Here is a 22,383-nt window from a genome sequence, read left to right as displayed (position 1 = left end):
AAAAAACGCGAGAAAGACAGAGAGAGAGCGAAAGACAGAGAGAGAGCGAAAGACAGAGAGAGAGCGAAAGACAGAGAGAGAGCGAAAGACAGAGAGAGAGCGAAAGACAGAGAGAGAGAGCGCGCGAGAGAGAGAGAGAGAGAGAGAGAGAGAGAGAGAGAGAGCGAAAGAGAGAGAGAGAGCGAAAGAGAGAGAGAGAGAGAGAGAGAGAGAGAGAGAGAGACAAAGAGAAAGAGACAGAGAGGGAAAAAGAGAGAGAGAGAGAGAAAGAAAGAGAGAAAGAGAAAGAAAAAGAGAGAAAGAGAGAGAGTAAAAGAGAGAAAGAGCGAGAGAGAGAAAGAGAGAGAGAAAGAGAGAGAGAAAGAGAGAGAGAAAGAGAGAGAGAAAGAGCGAGAGAGAAAGAGCGAGAGAGAAAGAGCGAGAGAGAAAGAGCGAGAGAGAAAGAGCGAGCGAGAGAAAAAGAGAGAAAGAGCGAGAGAGAAAGAGCGAGAGAGAAAGAGAGAAAGAGCGAGAGAGAAAGAGCGAGAGAGAAAGAGCGAGAGAGAAAGAGCGAGCGAGAAAGAGCGAGCGAGAAAGAAAGAGCGAGCGAGAAAGAAAGAGCGAGCGAGAAAGAAAGAGCGAGCGAGAAAGAAAGAGCGAGCGAGCGAGAAAGAGCGAGCGAGAAAGAAAGAGCGAGAGAGAAAAAAAGAGCGAGAGAGAAAAAAAGAGCGAGAGAGAAAAAAAGAGCGAGAGAGAAAAAGAGGGAGAGAGAAAAAGAGGGAGAGAAAAAGAGAGAGAAAGAAAAAGAGAGAGAAAGAAAAAGAGAGAGAGAGAGAGAGAGAAAGAAAAAGAGAGAAAGAGAGAGAAAGAAAAAGAGAGAAAGAGAGAGAGAGAGAGAGAAAGAAAAAGAGAGAAAGAGAGAGAGAGAGAGCGAGAGAGAGAGAGAGAGAGAGAGAGAGAGAGCGAGAGAGAGAAAGAAAAAGAGAGAAAGAGAGAGAGAGAAAGAAAAAGAGAGAGAGAGAGAGAGAGAGAGAGAGAGAGAGAGAGAGAGAGAGAAAGAAAAAAAAGAGAGAAAGAGAGAGAGAGAAAGAGAGAGAGAGAGAGAGAGAAAGAGAAAGAGAGAGAGAAAGAGAGAGAGAAAAAGAGAGAAAAAGAGAGAAAGAGAAAGAGCGAGAAAGAAAGAGCGAGAGAGAGAGAGAGAAAGAGAGAGAGAGAGAGAAAGAAAGAAAGAAAGAGAGAAAGAAAGAAAGAGAGAAAGAAAGAGAGAGAGAGAGAGAGCGCGAGAGAAAATGAGAGAGAGAGAGAGAGAGAGAGCGAGAGAAAATGAGAGAGAGAGAGAGAGAGAGAGAGAGAGAGAGAGAGAGAGAAAGAGAGAGAGGAAGAGAGAGAGAAAGAGAGAGAGAAAGAGAGAGAGAAAGAGAGAATGTATGTATATATATCTCCATCATTAGGGAATGCACCTAGGATATGGCATGCCCTTCCTTCCCATAAGAGACTTGTTCCCTTAAAGAATAATCAATTAAAGCTGCCTTAACATCAATCACTTAGTTCATGCCATAAATCTCACCCTGTCGACGGTACAGATTATTTTCCACTGTAGAACTGCTGACCTCAAATGTATAAAACCTGTCAGTTGCATCACTACTGCACATACTATGTGAAGTTCTTATCATCACTTAGATGATAGAGTGAGCTCAATGTCTCCCCTTGTCCTCCTTCCCATAACTATTGCTTAATACAAATATATACATCCGGTATACCAACACCTGAAAGTAAATAAAAAAAGGGGAAGTGCAAGAGTTCACTGACAAATGTTTTAAAATATATTTGATAACTAAGATCACTAAGTAAATGCAAGCTATAAACAAAAACTCACACTTTCAGATGTATATTTCATGTTTAAAATACTAGCTACTGACCTTATGTGGAAATGCAATATGTATGTTTCCATTGTCTACAGCCTGGAGAAAGGCAGGAATTGGAGGTATTTTGACCGCAGAGATTAAATACTTTGGCTGATACAAGAATGGGCATATTTCCGAAATAGCCGCGTGTGTCAGTTTTTTTGCCTGCCTGTGTGACACTTTACAGATTGTCAGCAGACGCTCACATGCCCTAATCTGTAATACACATCGTACTGTAGCACATGTAGCACTGATACAATCTCAAGGGGCATGTTCTTATTTGCCGGGGGTGTAGCCCCATGCATATGAGAATACCTTGCCTCTCTACCTGTGCCACATTATAAATGCACTGATTAAGACAAACCATATTATTACAGACGCAAAAACATTACTTGAGAAAATAGAGAAGGAGATCCTTGAATTTAAAGACTACACGATCAATCAGAAAACTTTCAACTTTGAAAAAGATAAACGTAACTTCTCGCTATCTAAGACCTACCCATATCTTCAAACAGACTTCTACTCACAACCGGAATCCCGAAGATATCTATCAACATACCAGGGAAGGTCGTCAAAAAACTTTATCACATTTTCTGAACCATCATCGTCATCAAGTGGCAGTGAAGGCGAATTAGAAGATAGGCAACGCAATATTAACCAACGTGGTAATTTTCAACATCCTCAACAACAAACTCCTTTTTTAGGGAGAGGCCAGCAACGGCCAAGAGGCAGAGTCCGGTTCAATACACAACCGTGGGAGATGACAACCAGACGACAGAATTACAAAAATTAGACACTTCACTGGTCTTCAATCTATCTAAAAGAATCTTAACAAAAGACGAATCAAGTATTCTAGAAAAAGGATTATCTTTCGTCCCTACAAAACATACGGATTTTGTACGACTAAAAATGGAAGCTATGGAATTCTGCAGGAAAATAAGACTCAAAACATTTTTCTCACTGAACCCCCCCATGGAGCCTACAATGGACACGGGCCTAAAGAAAAAATCTACCTTCTGCCCACCCACTAATAAAATTCCCAAGGAAGTTGCCATCTTTGAAAAAACTTTACTGTCAGCCATAACAGAAATGGAAAACAAGAAACATGGGATAAAATTCAACACGACAAAAAATCAAATTCAAGCCCTCTCTACACTTCAAAATGACACTTCTATCGTGATAAAACAGGCTGACAAAGGCGGATCCATAGTCATTCTAGACAAAGAGGACTATGTAAAAGAAGTCACCAGACAATTAAATGACATCCAATGCTACAAAAAAGTGAATAAAGATCCAACATCTGATCTTCAGCACATACTCTTTCCAATTTTATCTAAAGGCTTCGATGAAGGTTATCTTTCGAAAAAAGAACTTGAATTTTTGCAAAATAAGAACCCAAGGACACCCTTATTTTACGTCCTGCCAAAAATCCATAAAAATGAAACATCACCCCCCGGCAGGCCAATTATATCGGGCTGCGACTCTCTGCTGGAACCAATCTCAAAGTTTGTAGATTACTTCCTTAAACCATTCATAGCTGGAGTACCATCTTTCCTAGCTGACACTACAGATTTTCTCAACAAACTTTCATCTATACATTACATCCCCAATTCATTTCATCTAGTTACTCTGGACGTAGTCTCCTTATACACACAAATACCTCAGGATGACGGCCTTTCAGTCATTCAATCATACCTTGAAACAAGAGTGAACCCCAAAGTACCAACAGAATTTCTCATGAAACTTGCCACCTTTGCACTTAAAAAGAACTATTTCAACTTCAATGGAGAATTCTATTTTCAAGTTAAGGGAGTCGCTATGGGATGTCCATTTGCACCGGAATTAGCGATACTCTTCATGGCCAAATACGAAGAGAAATTCATTTATAATGATAACCCCTTTTCACAATACATCGGCAAATGGACTCGTTATATTGACGATGTTTTCATGACCTGGACTGGTTCCCTTGAAAACCTGAAAAACTTCCATCATTGGCTGAATAATCGTACTGCCGACATCCAATTTACTCTCAACCATTCTCAAACCAAAATTGCGTTTCTTGACGTAGAAATCTATCCCTCTGACAACAGCTTGGCCACTACCTTGTTCAAAAAGAAAACAGACAGGAACAAGACCTTGCACTATTCCAGCTATCATCCGAGAAATTTACGAGACAATTTACCTCTCGGACAATTTCTACGGATTCGAAGGAACTGTCAATTCAAGGATGAATACATGGCCCACGCTACTACACTATGTGACAATCTAAGGAAGAGAGGATATCCCATGAAACTACTAAAACGATCAATGAAAAGAGCTTGGTGGTCACCTCGAGAAGATTTACTAAAAAAGAGAGAGAGCCATCCACTAGAAAGGATCGTCTGTGTTTCGACATTTTGTCCTAACTCTAATCTAATGAGAAAATGCATTATACAGAACTGGCATCTAATAAAAAATCTAGACGTATCACTAAAGCAAAATCCTTTATTTGCATTCAAAAAAGATCGCAATATTGCCAATCAAATCATCCGAGCAGCCATGCCACCAAGAAAAACACCGACAGTGCGGGATTTTGTAGGATTACAACCCATTCAGGGCCATCGCAAATGTGGCTCATGTGCATGCTGTGACACGACTATCGAAGGCGACCTCTTTGAACACAACCAGATCTACTGGAAACATGAATCATTTACCAACTGTCGAAGTAAATCAGTGATATATGCCATACGATGTCCGTGTGATTTAGTCTATATAGGCAAAACTAGCCAAGAAATTCGAATCCGAATGTCTCAACATAAGTCTCGAATCAACAACAATGTTATATCAGCCCCTTTGGTAAACCATTGGCGAACCAACAGCCACCAAATCAAAGATCTAAAATGGACAGTAATCGCCAAAGTAAATAGAGACACAAGAGGTGGCGACCTGGAGCAGAAACTCTCTAGAACAGAAGCCATGCTTATTCTCAAATTCAACTCTGCCACCAAAGGCCTGAATGAACTTTCTGAATTATACAACCTAACTTAGTACATGGTCTGAATACCAGCACTGGACCACTCCTAAATTAAAGTACCATCCGCTACCTTGAAAGAATGAGTGTCAAAAAGGACAACCAACCTGCATGGAACAACACACACTACTACAACCAATACCCACGGACTGACACATCATGTCATACGAGTCGAACTAGTTCATCTTGTCCCCCTTTCTCATGGAACTAGCACTCTTGAGCCCATTTCCACCATAGGAATCATCTCTCCACCTGCACTGGGCCGTGGACCCTTCAACCGCACCACCCGATGAGATAAACGAAATTGATCTTGCTCTCCCCCCCCCTTTTTTTGAATATTAAATCGGAAATATTTACTTAAGGACCATTAACGTAACGGACCACGTTGTATTGCAACTTTTTGAATCCCTTGGAATTCAGTTCGTAAGTTTCACCACCATTCTGTGGAGACCGAAACCAAACGCAACTAATAAAATGTGAATCACCGCTTTTTGATAACTTTTCCACTCCGTGGGAAACGCTATCCCATGAAGGACACAAATTACATTCTATCACACACGATCCGCCATGACCAGTCCTGTTTCTATGCCTAATCCCTCCTCCAATCAGCCACCAGACGCTTAAAACGTAAGCAACAAGGGACCATCATCGCGACGAAAATCGGCAGATTAAAACACGGAAACGAACGGACACCTTCCGAAAACCCTCTGACTTCGACAGGTATGAAACGCTACCAGATTGAGACTACGTCCCTTCAGCCTTTCATTCCCCCTTCCCGGTTTCTAATTCTCCTAATATCCTACCGTTTTCTCACAGAGTTGATCATCACCATTTCTGATGTAAAGCGGCGCCCCCGCAGCGAACTCAATTACAACCACAAGATACTTCCTCTTAAGGTAAATCCTGGCTCTCACACGCGACGTACCCTAATGTTCCTTCCAAAGCTTTAAGCTCGATCTGATGCCATGTTTGTTGCTCCCCCATTGTCTCAACCAGGTTCAGCCCAACCAGCTGCCTTCCTGTTAAACAATCAAACTTCCTCACGTGGGTTTAGCAAACCCACTCAACTGTAAGTCAATTCCGAATTTACTCAGTTTCTGAATGCTCTTCTTTTCCTAAATTAGGCATGGTTGTCCTGACACTCCTTCACTATTTCTTCTTTCTTTAGACAAATCCCGTCCGTCTCCATCTGACACAAGGTAAATTAATCCAGCTCCTTCACAAAGACTTATGAGAGAGGGTAATGGGAAGTTCCCGAATTGATTTAGGTTTTCTATCACTTTACAGGTCCTGAAGAGAGACCCGATGATCCATGGGTCTCGAAACGCGTAGACCTTATTCTGTGACCACAAGAGGCTAAAAATACCGAAAACTAAGAAGTGTTAGAAGTCAAACTTGGCGTTCTAATAATTAACTCTGTGGTCTTTTGATTGTTTAAATTGTGCTTCAATGTGTATTAAGTCTGTGTGATAGTAGGAATGGATGTGAGTGCATGAGATGTGTATGTGATATGTCAGGATTGAATGTATAAATGTTGTAAATATACTATTAATTATTTTTTTCTAAATATTCAGCCCCTTGGGCAACAGGAAGGTTATAAAGACCTATAAATCAGACTAATAAAATATTGATTTAATCAAACAAAAGAATGAAGTTATTCTTCTGACACATTTTGTTTCACGCTCTCTAAATGTGTATTCCAGATTAATATGGAAGCTTAAATAGAAGGGCAGTTCTAGCACTTCAATTGTTTATTAACTACAGGCTCAGCTTAACTGCTCCCAGCCCTCCTCCATTAGTGTTCATCACATTATAAATGACAGCGCAGAGGCATAAGAGATCTCAAGCCATAGAAAAGTGCCAACTGGAGCCCCACCAGAAATCCCCTTTAGACTGTTGCCATCACTCACTGCACCTGCCTGGAGGGGTATCTCTTCCCCTTTCAAATGCAATCTGCACAGTGGAAGGAGGACCATGGCTTTAAACTGGTTTTTCTTTCAATATGCACTGCCCCAAGAGCAGGTGCAAGCCTACGGCTGCACTGAGTGCAGCACATTGATGCAAAAGGGAGCGCTGATCAGGTCTGTGCCCAGGGCTTCCTCTTAAAGTTGCACTATGGTGCAGAATATGGCAGTGGTCTCTATCCGTGATGTAGGCCGAGATTCTGTTTGTACGATAAAAAATACTCAATAAAACATACCAAAACAAGATGAAACTCTCCAATTATGTTGCGAACTGAAGTTCTGAGGACCTAATATTATTAATGCTTTGCTAATCCATGAATCAGGAGAATATATTGCTATATCTATGGTGCGGCTACTGGTTCTCTCCCTACAATGGTCAGAAACAGATGTATGAACTTTAAGAGAGGCTCATGACACAGCATCCTTACAATTGGCGAGCAGGAGGTGAAATTTCAGGCCTCGAAAAATCCTAAAACTTTATCTAGACTGACAGGTCTAGTGACTTAAATAATCTACTCGACCTAACTATAATGCTCTTGACCCATAAACTGGTTTCAAATTATGCGTTCCTGGGCAAGTATTTTAATTCACCGAGACGACATTTTCTTCTTTATCACAAATGAGAGCACCTTAAAATACACAAATTCACCATGTCTGCTGTACAGAAAACTATTTTGTTTGATTTACTAACTAAACATTAGCTCCATATAGAATACAAATCTAGCCACATAAAGGATACACATGACCACTGACTTGCCTCTTAGTTCATTAACTGCATTGTCATCAGGGCGAGGGCAGGAATGTTTTTCAAATCATGTTTAAAAACGGTCAATTTTAATAAATACATAACTAAAGCATAAAGAAGTAGCACACTGCCATTTGCAATCAGCAGATTTTACAATTAAATGGCCACAGAAATAGTCACTGACCGGTGGTTTTCAAACTATATAGTGTACAATATTTGGAAATAAAGTGTCTGCAAATATTTATTTTTCACTTGCATATCACCAGGTAAAGTGTGCTGATTTGTTTTGCTCCTATTTAAATCTTTGTTTGCATCACACTTCTGAATTACAAAAAAAGTTATTTCATAATTCCTATTGTACTTCAAATACTTGTACTATTCACTTACAAGCAGTTTAAATGTTAGAGGAAAAACTGACATTTGAAATCCTTGTGTTTCACAATTCTTGTCAGGTCACTTGACAAAAATCATTAAATGTAATAAGTGAATGAAAAGTAAAAACCATTTTCCAGGTTCATCTTAGCAAGAATTAGTAAAAAGTCAAACTGACATTTGACCTCTGCCCTTGAGCAGTCAGCAAATGTGTCAAGATAAAAACAAGATTTAAATGCCTCTTAATTGCTCATTCACTTTCTGAATTTACAGAACACCTGTTTCTTCCAGCTTAAGTTTACTCGCCAACAAGGATGAGTAGGTTCTAAAAATAGCTCTACCTGATAAAATTTTACTAGCAATTACGAGTGGGCGGGTGGATTTTTCAAGGCCTGGGTGAAATACAATCAGGCTGGGACTCGCTCCCATTCGATATTCAACTCTAGGAGAGAACAGCCATCAAGGACACCATGATTAATAATCAATGGGGGCTTGAAGAAATTTAAGAGAGCTGATTAATAATTGGCATGGATGGAAGTCCACAAGTAATAAAGTCACTAACCTGTTAGGTCCAGCCAAAGATGTCAATCATTTAAACCTGAGCTCAAACCCTTGTCGCTACGGCACAAAGCGGACAGGCTTACCTTAGAGAAAATCTGTAAAAGCATTTACAAATACCAAACCATTTCAAAAGTTTTTTTTTTTTTAAATCCACTGCAATTTATTAAAATAGAAGACACTGTCAAACAAAATGACACAAATCCAATACTGGAAATCAGAGATATAAATTATCCAAAGCTTTAGGGGGAAAAGCCCCAAAGAAAAGTAAAGCGCTGATCGGTATCAACTGTTCGCAGTTGACCTGCACTTAGCCAGCATTTCAGCATGACCACAATGGAGAGCAGGTCGGATGCATCAAGCAGCATGCCCCAACAAGCCTAGAATCCTTTTGGAGCAGATCTTCAGATTGAAACAAGGCAGACTAACATCAATGGAAGACAGTTCAAGTAAACAACAAACAGACAAGAAAACGTGTCCCACTGGCTGTGCATCGTCACTGCAGCCTGCGCAAGATATAATGACTTCCACTTTGGTTGTTTGAGGTGCTTCACCCTCAGTTTTTCCCAACTAATATTCCAGTGCGATGGTATCAGTAACAAACAAATGCAATAACATGCTACCTTGGCACATAGGCTGAATCAGATGTCAGAGTTCTGGATCCAATTTGTGATTTCTATACTGCGGAGATTAAACATGGAAGTGGACTCCATGTTTATAGTCACTGCAGAAAATTAAAGACTTGTTCACAGCCATGCCAAGACCCAGACACATTATGTGTTGCTAATAAAACATGGAAACATGTAGGCTGTAGCAAATTCAAACAAGCCCAATTATCTCAATATGTGAAGCTGTTGAATTTTCTGCCTAAAAACTACAAATAATTAGGCTCTTGCAGCATCTTTTAAAATTATTTTCAGACATTCACACGATCTGTTTATAATGTCTAGGAAAATATATTTCTGTGTCTACAATCTTTTTTCAAAGAAAAGTGTAACATCTACTTGTAGATTTAAGTTAATAACAATTTTCATGCTGGGACGTGGTACAACGTACCATTACGTGGAAATGCAGAACTAGATGTCCCACAACGCGAACAATGTGCTGTTGGCACTTCCTGGCTTTCGGCCAGGCGTACTTCACATCATGAGCCTTTTAGAGAAAGATTGTAGATGTAGACAACTAAATTGCACACACAAAAAAGAGCATAATGGTGGATTTTTTTTCAGTACATTGCAGAAAGGTGTCATTTTGTAGGCTTCCTCATCACACTTGGATAAACATTTTGTTAAACCCGTCACTGCCACGCACAAAAACAATGAAATGTCACCCTAAAAGCATCTGCCTTTTCCTCCATCGCTAACAATCAACAGCAACAGGCATTCTAGAATGTTGTTTTGTTTGATGTCTCATTTGGTTCTTAGAAGTATTATGACATCGATTGTTCGCATGGCCCCATTAAACCCAAACTACCATGGCTCCTCAGCCCACGAGTCTCCACACTTCAGTGTCTTCGTCCTTAGCTACCTAACTACACCACTGTTTTGGCTATGCCCGATCAATACCTATGGTTGTGAACCTCAGCAACTCAGTCAACGTCACTCCCTCACCCGTCCTAGCTGAAAGCTAACCTACCAGTGCCTGACCATAGGACGTTGCAAGCCTCCCATTCCCTGAACCCTCTTCTACCCCCGACCATGGCTCGTAGATTATCTGGTTACTCCGTTGGCTCGCCTCTCCTGTCAAGGTATCTCTAATATCTAAATTAACAGAGCGCCCACGGCTTTCTGCCAATACACCGCTGTCTCACAACATTAACAACAACATTAGCTCGCTGACACAAACCTTGGAGGCTTTGTTTAAGTTATATTTCCATCAGTATGTGTGCTCATACTTCAATATATCGTCTTCAGTTAGCTCCGTGCCCTATCTTGCAAGTCTTTCGATTTCTACTAGTGGTACGCGCTTTCTAATGTATATGCACATTGCCATTTAGTCCCTTAGATTCAGCCTTAATAGATACGTACCTCTCTCCATGGCACTCAGGTACTCCCTTCTGTCTCGCGCTCTTCAACTCAACCCTCCCGCCACCTGTACCACTGCAACTGTCACTCATAGTACGCAAAAAACGTCATCGCGCACATTGTCTTTCCCTAGCAACAAAGTGTAAGCGTCTTAATAGGAACGTGATGACGTTCCTTAACAACGGCGCTCCTTTTGACGGAGGAGGCGTGCAGGGGCGAACCGAGGTTCTGATTAGCTGGAAGCATGCTTGCACCCATTGCCAAATGCTTAACAATGTGATCACTTTCGCAAATATATATTTGCACATTGAGGTATCACGGTGCAGGAATATAACACCACTACGCAAGTATGTATCTAGAAGAAGTTATTTATTATAGATAATAAGGCCCACGGTCAGCTGGTAAGCAGAGTGGCTGTGAAGCAACAGCTGGTGAGAGAAAATGCATGACGCTCACAGTGACGCGAGCTAAATAGGGGTGAGGTTTCTAAGTGACCGGAGTAAGAGCCAACCAATAGGATGAAGTGTATACAACCAGACTCGAACCAACATAAAGGACATGATATACAACATTTCCCCTTTTTTTTTTTTTTTTTACAAAGAACACATTAATATACACTGTAGGCTCTATACTAAACTTGACCACAGGTTTCTTGACGATCACCCAGTCGCCTATGTGAATGTCCTTTATAGTGGCCCTATGAATCTGTAATAAGCATGGATGTAGCCGAGGTATGGTGATTAAAGTAGGTTTATTAGATCTCTTGTTCAGGTTTACAGAAGAATCAGCTCTTAAGTGTAATAATAATGAAAGCCCCACCAGGAGCAGCTCCCTTGCTGCTCAGCCCAATCTCCCAACTGACATCCATCCACAAGCATCCCCAACATTCTCACATTGCATCACACACACCAACATTCTATTATTCATCCACATTGGCTGAGCAGCAAGACAGGTAAGTGAGGAAGATACATAGCACCCAAACCAGGATACCACACACCTTCCCCCTTAAAGGAACGCAACAAATAAAAATACAAGCATAGAGCATGGTCATTATAAAATTGAAACATACAGTAAAACCATAAATCAATTCAATTCAAATAAACAAAGAATGTCACAGTGCTGGAGCATGGTTTTCTATTTAAACTCAAACTTTAGTTTATATTTCTATATGTCATAATTAAAATTACTAACGATTAATTATTAAGTATTAACTTTTTGTCGAGTGTTTTAATTAATCAACCTTACTAATAAAAGAATTACACGTGGGAATGCAATTGCATGGCTTAATTAATAAGTGAACTGAGTTGGTGAGTAAATTAATTTAATAAGAGTGGCTAATGCGCTATTTGTTATGTGTTTGCGCTTTAAAATAATATGCTTTAACGCTTCTTTATGTCGCAAATGGCTAGATAATTACATACACATAAGGGTATTAGTGGGAATTAACACTGTATGATCGATACGATGTAGTAACGTTGTTTTGTGTTTCTTTTTAATTAAGTTATCCATTTTGGCTTGTTGAGAAATGGCCGACATCTACAGCCTGCATTTGAGTAGATGAAATATGAGGAGAGGCCTCGCTGAATATGGTTGAAAATGACCTCGGCCTCTGTCTGAGCTAAGAGTTACGAAAGAACAGCAGCTCTGGGCTGGTCGCCAGATATCCTTGGAGGAGAACAATTGTCATAAATGAACATTTTGATAAACTTGCGGTGGCTTCACTATAATTCCGGAGAAGAGCATCCATGGATGTTGCGAATTTAGTTTGTGCTTCCTTTTTCCGTGTTTTTATTTTTGAGATATCCGAGAGTGAAGATTTTTCTAAATGTTGCGAGCTAACATCCTTTCCTGCTCGCTCTGCCCAACGGACGCTTAGAGCTTGTTTGTAACTTTTAATGTGTAAGTTTTGGTATAAATATTGTTAGACTAGAGAGGGTCTAAGGCCACTTCTTCCTGAACTTATGCTCAAGAGGATCGATGCTGATTGAGAGGACGGCGACTCGAGAGACTTTGATTCTTTACTGAGAGACCTGTCCTGACCTAAAATACGACATTTAGCTAGAATAGGTAACTATGAGAATAATGATCTTGCTATTGAATGACTTTCATTTGAACTAATTTAGATAAAATAACTTTTGTTTGAATTTCAGTGTCGGGTGGTTATTTCTTTGTCATTTATTGAGATCTCAAAAGTGTTCTTATTGTTTAAACATGACTCGGGACAATTCAATTAGGTTACATTGACCTCAAATTAGATGCAGATTGATTTAGGAGTTCTCTCGTATATTCAGTGTGGATAGAGTAATAGAATGAATGTTGGTGTGATGGGCCCTAGCGTATGGTGAGTGTATGTGCATATGACTGTGAAATTACTCTATCCGTGGAAGTAGGGAGAATTTATATGCTCTGATCTGCAGTAGTTTCCTGGTAGCAGTATGATGGTTTTGATTATTGTCTTGATCTGATAGATTGCTTGTACATAGGCTTTGGATTTATTGATTTATTGATTGATGTTGATACATGTACTAACACTAAATGTTGAAGTTGTCGTATTGAGTTATATGTAGTGTGTACGGCTTATGGGACGTAGGGAGTCGGTGACGGTTCCGTAGTAGGGCAGAGGGAAGTGAGTGCTGCTCTCGGGAAAGACGGGATTGTTGGCCCTGTACGAATGCAGGGAAAAGCGTGTGACAATTGAAGTTGCACGTCGCATTGTCTGGGTTCGATTCAGTGACATCACCGTGTGTTACTACTAGAGACATATTTTCTGTATAAAAGGAGTGTGTATGGTAGCGAAGGTTATCTGTGAAACTCTGGTCTTAAGTCCCAGGGATCCGTAAGGTTCGCCGTTAAAGCTTACCGCTCGAGAAGTAATAGGTATTCTTTGAGCTTGTTTGAAGGACAGAGCAGAGGTAAGCGCTGCTTTGTTAACGTATGTTATAATTCTGTGGTAGGACAGACTGTTCGCTGTTCTCGGGAAAGGCAGGATTCTGTGTAAATGTGCTACATTTTCTAGTATGAAAGTGCGTGAATGTATGGGCATTTAGTTGATTGTGAAACTCTTAGGAACATTCCGGGAGGAAACAGTTAATGGATGCATGTTAGAAGGGCAGAGTAGAGGGATGTGCTACTGTGTCAACGAAAGTAATAATTCCGTAGTGGAGCAGAGGTAAGCGCTGTTCTAGAGAGAAGCGGGATTCTCGTGAGAAGGGTCTTTACTATTCTGTGGTTAGCGGAGCAGACAATGGAGATGTTTATATGTTGTAACTAATAGATTTGTAGAATCTGAAACAGAGTCTATCGAGAAGGTTTTGTAAAGGAGGGGTAGACGAGTGACAGGAGACAGGAGTAGAAGCAACTGCAGCGACTACTGACGTCAGAAAGACCGCGCTGTGATTGGACAGTGGGTTAGGACAGCGAAAGCGCTGTGATTGGTGCGTTGGTGTGAGCCGCGCAGGGATTGGAAGGAGTACAGGGTGACGTAGACGCTCCGGGATTGGTGCGTTGGTGTGAGTCGCGCTGTTATTGGACAAAAGATCGTACAGTTGTAGAAAGGACTAGAGAGTTGTGGTAAACGCGAAAATGTATTACCAAACGGAAGAAAAGAAGAAGAAATCCTTGTTCAGTAAAATTAGAAAGTGGTTTGACAAGGATAAGGACAGAATAACTAGAGAGGGCGAGTTACTACCTCCGACAAGAACCCCTGCATCCTTCATGGTTGCGAAATATGGGTATCATACCTGTATCTGGTTAGACAATTGGGCTAAGTACACTAGAGAAGATGGTGTTTTAGCATTCCCGGAACATGGTTCATTTAATCTGGCCGTGTTGAGAAATTTACGGGAAAAAATGATGTGTCTAGAGCCTAGACCAAGGCCGACACAGTTCGAGGCATTGGTAGAATGGGAAGATGAGGTGCATGAGCGAGAAAAGCAGAGGAGTGGAGGTAACTATAGGTATATTTTTGGGAGGAAATATGATCGTGAAACTCATCATGATCGAATGAGGAGATGGCGAGATGCTAGTATGTCAGAGGGATTGTATCCTATAAGAACTGTTGAAGAAATGGAAGGGAGGAAAGGTACGGAAAAGGTACATGATGCAGAATTGAGAAGGTATGGGGCTAATGAATATGAGGATGAAGTCTTGGATGATATGATTTACAAAAGACCACCTCCATATAGGCCAGAACCAGAAGTGAGAACATCAGTTGCTACACCAATAAGAGATACTTTGCAAATTATTAAAACAGAAGTTGCGACACCTGATTTGAAAAGTGGTAGCTCTTTCACGAAAAGGGAAAGAGAGAGAGAGCGAGAAAGAGAGAATGCAATCGGGGATGAGAAAACAAGAGAATTAGCAAGAACAACATCTGAGTTGACAGAGAAGATCAGAGAATTAACGAAGAATCTAGAAGCTGTTACAGTGCCTGTAACCATAGGTCCGGTTATGCCTATTTTTGATAAGCAAGTAATGGGTGAAAGTGGTTTGACAGTTCCATATGTAGGAAATGGTCTGGTTGGTTCTCCGGGAGGGTCAGGAATGAGGACGGAAGAGAATCATTTGAGACATGACACATGTGGTAGAGAGTTAGATGTACAGCCTAATTTGGGATTGAATACTGGTTGTGTGGGAGGATCAATTTTGGAACCACAGAGGATGGCAGAACAAGTGAGTACAGGGAAAAGGTCTACAGAAATAACGGCTGAGGATTTGAATGATTGGTTGAAAGTTCTCCAAAAGAAGGATAAAGATTCTCAGGCAATTGATGTAGCCAGGTTGCGCATAGAATTGGAGGAACTTATAGCGGGAACAATTCCTACAGAAATGTTAAAAAATCATCATGATGGAGAGTTGTTATTCATGTGTAAGAGTATCACCTGGAGGGCTAAGAGTACACATGACAGGTTAAAAGGAATAGCGAGTAAAATGGGAGTTGACATGGACAAGGTGAAAGCTTTACAGAAGCCTTACCGAGTGGATTTTTCTGACAAGGACATTGAGAATCTAAATGATGTTGGCAGAACAGGGCAGATTAAGGAAACGATTTCCTTATTGCGAAAATGGGGTGATGTGGAAAAATGGAAGGATAGGTGGTATAAGAAAAGAGAAGATTCAGTGGACAGGACTTACTCAGCATTTCCCATGAGAGAAAAGGAAAAAACAGTGGATGCTTATCCTATGAGAGAGATTCCTGGAGGAGGATATGTACATGTCCCATGGACTAGACAGGATATTTTGTCATTTACAAATGATTTCCCTCAACTGAGAGAAAAGCCTGTCAAGTGGTATAGGCAGGTAGATAGGTTTGTGAAATTGTCAAAAGTGCTGTGGATTGACCTGAATAGTCTGTTTGATATAATTGTTCCAGCAGACTTGTGGGCAGAGTGTAAAATAGTTGTAGATTGGCCTGCTAAGGAATACCCGAGAGATCAAAGAACAGGAGCTCCAGACCCGGAGGTTATGAAAAAATACGAGCAGGTCATAGTGTTCCTGAAGAATAAGGTACCCCCTAAAGAGACAGACTGGGTTAAGATAGATCGAAAACATCAGGAAGCAAAAGAATCAGTACATGCTTTCTATGAAAGGTTGATACTGGCTTTTAAACAGTTCAGTGGAGATGAACACCTGGGTGATAAGGATTTGAGTCATTTTGTATACAGATTTGTATATGGCTTGAGACCTGAAATCAGTGAAATGATTCGTGAGCACACAGTTGATTGGCAGAGTAAGAAGATTGATGAAATCTTGAGACATGCGAAGTACTTCAGTGATGAAATTGAGGCGAAACAAAGAAATCTGAAGGAGAAAGCAATGTGGGCACAGGTGAAGGTTGCAGAAAGACAAGAAGCACAGCTGGTTGAACAAGCAAATAATCTAGGAAATAGGCCTAGATATGGTACAGGAAAAGGAAAGGGAAATATTGAGGAGGCGAAGAAAAAATTTCCGTGCCACAACTGCGGACAATTGGGGCACTGGGAATCCGAGGGTACGAATCCACCATTAGTGAGTAATGAAAATGAATCCTTGAATCAACAGGTGCAGAACGAGGGGTGTAATCATCAGCAACAGCAGAAGATTGTCAAGCAGCAGAATCAAGAGCCAAAACCGCCCTTACCGCAGAACAGAGGGTCCCAGAAATATAACCAAGACTCAGGATTCTACAATGATGAACAGGTAAACAAACCGAGACGTACGAATCCAGTACAACAATACTGGCTAAAGAATGAGGGGAGTGAGTCTGAAGGGGACTACTGACGGTGCCGAAGAGAGGAGGAAGAGTGCATACTTGGAGCAACTCTAGAAATAGACCAGGCAGGACCATTTGTAGATGGGAAAATAAATGGGGAAAGTGTTACTTTTTTAGTAGACACAGGAGCGACAAGATCAACTGTCAGGTTAGCAGATATAAGAAATCTTCCTCTCTCGGACGAAGCAATCCAAGTGGTTGGTGTGTCTAATACACAGATTAAAACTCGTCTTACTGAACCAGTAAGGGTAAGGATAGGGAAATTTTCAGATATGCACAGATTTGTGGTGTACGACACTAGTCCAGTGAACATGTTAGGTAGGGACTTATTGTGTAAAATGAATTGCACAATTTTTTGTACTCCGGATGGAATAGCCTTTGAGACACCGGATGAGGATGTCTTATACAGGATGACTCTGGATAATAGAGAAAGTGAGGTTGTTGGAACATATGCTGTATTTAATCCAGATGACTTGCCTCAAGAGTTGAGAAACACAGTAAAAGCAGCAGTTTGGGATTTTACTGGAGAGGATGTGGGATTGATGAATAATGTGGATCAAGTAAAGATTACGGTGAAAGAGGGAATCACTTACCCTAATATCCCACAATACAGATTGACAACAGAGATAATTGAAGGAATAACACCTATAATTGATAAAATGATTCAGCAAGGTGTTTTGAGAGAGTTACTGAGTAGTCCATGTAATTCACCTATAATGGGGCTGAAGAAACCTAATGGGAAGTTCAGGATTGTACAAGATTTGAGAAAAGTTACCAAAATTGTGGTATCATGCTGTCCCATTGTGCCAACTCCATCAGTGATTTTGTATCAGATTCCTCATGATGCTGAATGGTACACGGTAATTGATTTGTGTCATGCTTTCTTTTCAATCCCATTGCATCATGACAGCCAGCCGATTTTTGCATTTCGGTTTGGACAGTGTATTTTGGCATGGTGCCGTATCCCACAGGGGTATACAGAGAGTCCTTCAATATTCAATCAGTTGCTGAAGAAATCATTGGAAAGTCTGATCATGCCTGAAAGTTCAGTACTAGTACAATATATTGATGACCTACTTGTGGCATCAAAGACACGTGAAGCTTGTGAAGTAGATACCATAGCTTTACTGAATCATCTGGCAGATGGAGGATTAAAGGTATCTCCAGCCAAATTGCAATTTTGCAAGAAAGAAGTACATTATCTTGGACACAATATTGAAAAAGGTCTGAGAAAGGTGACCATTGACAGAATCAAAATTATTAGAGGAATGAGAGCCCCAATGACCCAGAGAGAAGTGAGAATGTTTTTGGGAATGGTGGGTTACTGTCGTCAGTGGATAAGTCATTTTTCCCTGATAGCAAAGCCACTGATTAAATTGACCAAAAGTGAAGTAAAAGACCCATTGGAACTGAATGCAGAACAAATGGCAGCATTTGAGGAATTGAAGAGTAGATTGTGTGAAGCTCCTGCTCTGGGAATGCCAGACTATGAGAAGGAGTCTGAGCTGTAGTGTAGTGAGAGGAATGGATGTGCACTTTCAGTGTTAATCCAGAAACATGGACGTCTGAGGAGGCCAATTGCGTACTTCTCATCAACACTTGACCCAGTAGCTGTAGGTTTACCAGGTTGCCTGAAAGCAGTAGCTGCTACATGCAGAAGCTTGGAACAGAGTGAGGGTATAATAATGGGATATCCTGTAACGGTATTTGTACCTCATGATGTGGCAATTCTTTTGACAAGAAGCAGAACTCAATATATGTCACATAGTCGGCTGACTAAATATGAGAAAATCATTCTGGGAGCATCAAATGTGACTCTTGAGAGATGTGTGAATGTGAATCCAGCAACTCTGTTGCCAGATGCTGAAAATGTGAGTGTGAGAGATGATGTTGATCATGATTGCCTGGATGTGCTTGATTACTGTACAAAACCGAGACCAGACATAAGAGATCTGCCACTGCCTGAGAGTGATCATGTGTTGTTTGTGGATGGATCATGTCTGAGAACAGAAGAAGGTGTGCTGAGTGCAGCATATGCGGTGTGTAAAGTTTCAGAAGTAATGGAAGCTTCACCTTTGAAAGGAGTTAAATCTGCTCAAGTAGCGGAATTGGTGGCACTGACAAAAGCTTGCAAGATTGGGAAAAATGTGAGAGTGACTGTAATGACTGATAGTCAGTACGGATGTGGAGTGGTTCATGACTTCGGCCAGCTTTGGCTACAGAGAGGTTTCTTGACTTCGAGTGGAACTCCTATAAAGAATGCTGAAGTGATTGGGAAATTGCTTGAGGCGATACAGCTGCCTAAAGAACTAGCAGTTGTAAAATGTGCTGCTCATGGACAGGGAAATGATTTCGTTACTCTTGGTAATCGATTTGCAAATGACATAGCACATTATTGTGCAAAGAACAATCATTCGATTAACAGGGGAAAGGAGAAGGAGATGTCTTTTTGTACTGTGATGTTTACTAATATACTGGAAACATGGGATGAGGTGAGGCAGTTGCAGGATGAAGCAGGAGATGAGGAAATGAGGGATTGGATCAAAGCAGGTTGTGCACCAAGAGAAAAAGATCATGTTTGGATCTATAGGGATGGAAGACCAGTCATGCCAAATTCTATGTTGTCAACAATGGCAAGAATGTATCATGGCCAGGGACACCTGGGAAGGGATGCTATGATTAGGTCCTTTAAACAGACCTGGTACAATGCAAAGTTCAGACTGATTGCAGAGAGCATCTGTCAAAGATGTTTGATTTGTCAGCAATTCAATACTGGGAAAACGACAGTGGTGAGCCTAGGAACAATAGGCAGAGAAGGAGGTCCTTTTACCAGAATGCAAATAGATTTCATTGAAATGCCTCAAGTTAATAGATTGAGGTATGTTCTAGTGGTAGTCTGTTTGTTCTCAAGGTGGGTGGAAGCATATCCGACTAGGAGAAATGATGGAATAACAGTGGCCAAGTTGCTGTTAAGAGAGTTGATTCCTAGGTACGGGTTCCCAGTGACAATTGAGTCTGACAGAGGGGGACACTTCTACAATGAGCTCATGAGTTTAATTTGTGAAGCATTGAGCATACAGCAGAAGCTACATTGTGCATACAGGCCAGAGGCTTCTGGCGTTGTTGAGCAGATGAATGGCACAATCAAAAACAGAATTGGCAAGATGTGCTTAGCCACTGGAATGAAATGGCCTGATGTCTTGCCTCTAGTGCTGATGACTATTAGATCTACTCCAGACAGAACTTCGGGGTTGAGTCCACATGAAATATTAATGGGACGTGCAATGAGGCATGCATTCGTGCCCGTTAATAAGCTGATGACTATTACTGATGACATGATTTTGGATTACTGTAAAGGCCTGGCTGACGCAGTTCATTCTGTGTTTCACCAGGTTGGAGAGGACGCCACTACACTTGAAAAAAAGCAAGCCCATGATCTGAGTCCAGGGGACTGGGTGAGAATAAAAGTGCACAGAAGAAGAAATTGTTTGGTTCCAAGGTGGGGAAGACCAAGACAAGTAATTCTGACTACAACGACTGCTGTGAAGTTTGCTGGAGTGAAGAACTGGGTTCATGCAAGTCATACTCTGAGAGTTCCAAATCCAAAGGATGGGACTGGGAAGGAGTACTTTGAAGAGTCAGATTCCAGTGATGATGCAGACACTGAAACAGTGAGAAGAAAAAAGAATCCTGAAAGGGGGGAGAGAAATTCAGAAAGAGAGTCAGGTGATTCTTTTTTCTTACCAGATGAAGTTACAAGAGTTACAAGAGGAACATTGCGAACCTCAGAGGAGAGTTCGGATTCTGTAAGAGTGCCTGTAGTTCCAACAAGCAGTGGAGAAAATAAAGAGAAAGAGAGGAAAGAAAAGAGCAGTTCCACAGAGACTACACCTGAGTCAAATGAAGAGATTGAGAATTCATCTGAGACAACTTCTGAAGAAGGAGGGTCAGAAGAAGATAGAGAGGGACAGATTGCGGAAGACCCCCGAGGAGGTGTAGGGAACATTCCTGATAAGCCAGGTGAAGGGACAAGTAGACAGCAAGAAGATTGCGTGTCGGAGACCCGAGGAGGGACAGTAGCAGGGAAATCACGATCGGTGGAGAAGAAGACTGTGGAAAAAGAGAGAATTGTTGATGAACAAGAGGCAAATGAGACAGAATCGGATGAGAGTGAGAATGAGAAACCAGAGGGTCGAGTTCTGAGAAAGAGAACTTGGATCGGAGAAAGAAACAATAGAGAAGTGAAACAGAAAAGAAGTGTAAAAGGAGATCTTTGGCCTAACAAGATAAAGAGGCTGAGATATCGGCTGACACGAGTGAATTCATCGAAAGCTGAACAGGTGAACGAAGTGTCAAGTCAAAATCAAGCGAAAGAAGAAGAACCAAAAGAACCAAAGGAACCAGAAGTGATCAAAAGAATTAGAAAGCCCAACCAGAAGTACAGGTCACCGGAATGGACGTATGTGGCATTGCCTGAAGAAGAGGAAGAGGCAGAAAGTCAAGGAAATCCAGAGGGGACCTTACGGAGAGTGGTTGAGGAGGAGAAAACTGTTGGAATCCTGAAAGTTATCTTGACTGACATTGGAGAGGAGACAGATGTTCAGGATATTCAGGATCTGATACAATTTGATGTTGCTGAAGAAGAAGTGAAAAGTGATGAAAATCCAAATTGAGTGAACTAAAGGAGTCACTTGGAGAAGAGTGAAGAAGAAGAGATCTAAAAATTAACAGATTGAAATAATCTAGTGTTCTAGAGATTCAGTAGTGGAGTAGTAGAGGCTAAGTCAAAAGACACTGCCAAAGTAATAAGATGGCTAACACAGAAAATAATCAAAGTAGATGTACCTTCTTGAAAAGATGGTGCAGAATGTGCTGCTGCTGTACAGGATTATTAATGCTACTATGGAGTGTGCTTGCTTTATTAGTTACTTTTAGAGTTACAATAGACACTTTAGGAATACATACTGAGAATATGACTAACATAGGGAAGAGTTCACAGAAAGTAGTACCAACTAGAATTAGTAACATGTACATACATAAGGATAGGTCAATTAATTATTTTTCTAGTAATGTTTTTTCAAAATTGTTGTATGAATACGTAAAGACAATGGAAGTAAGGGATTGCTACGTCTGTATGCAATTACCTGCATCCGTTTCAGAGGGAGTTACTTATCATCATCTCCCAGCAACATATGGGATTTCATGTAGTGTGTTAAGTAGTATTTTTTATTTGTTAGGGAAAATAGATTATGAGATGTCTAATAAAGATAACATTTTTGGGCAATTGCCTATGAATAAAAAACTGAATCCTGCTAAAGAAGCTAACATTTTTGGTGAGATTTTTATTGAAACAGAAGAATTAACATTAGATTACATTTTTAGAAACAATTTAACTTGTAGTTTGAAGGAAGAAGAAAAGGCTTTCCCAGACATGGTAGAGAAAAGGAGAATGAGCATGCATGAAAAGGCAGGAGGATATAAAATGAGTGAGACAGTGTGGGACATTGAGATGGGAAAGAAGTTGAAGAATGGGGCCAGTCCAACTTTGGCTTTAGATGCACCACAGAAGGGTAAACT

General features: G+C 40.9%; 1 protein-coding gene across 2 annotated transcripts in view; it reads right to left on the bottom strand.

Annotated features, from left to right (window-relative positions):
• Positions 1 to 10,663, bottom strand: part of WDR90 (WD repeat domain 90) — a 1,426,420-nt gene extending 1,415,757 nt beyond the window's left edge. For both annotated transcript variants that reach the window (XM_085628141.1, XM_085628142.1), the window contains exon 1: positions 10,560 to 10,663. In XM_085628141.1, coding sequence (XP_085484267.1) covers positions 10,560 to 10,569 — 10 coding nt within the window. In that variant the 5' untranslated portion in view covers positions 10,570 to 10,663. The remainder of the gene's footprint in view (positions 1 to 10,559) is intronic.
• Between the last annotated feature and the right edge of the window lie 11,720 nt (positions 10,664 to 22,383).

The sequence above is a fragment of the Triturus cristatus genome, chromosome 10, assembly GCF_964204655.1.
Source record: "Triturus cristatus chromosome 10, aTriCri1.1, whole genome shotgun sequence".
NCBI lineage: Eukaryota > Metazoa > Chordata > Amphibia > Caudata > Salamandridae > Triturus > Triturus cristatus.
The sequence above is the reverse complement of the archived record's forward strand: the minus strand, read 5'-3'. Positions and strand labels throughout refer to the sequence as shown.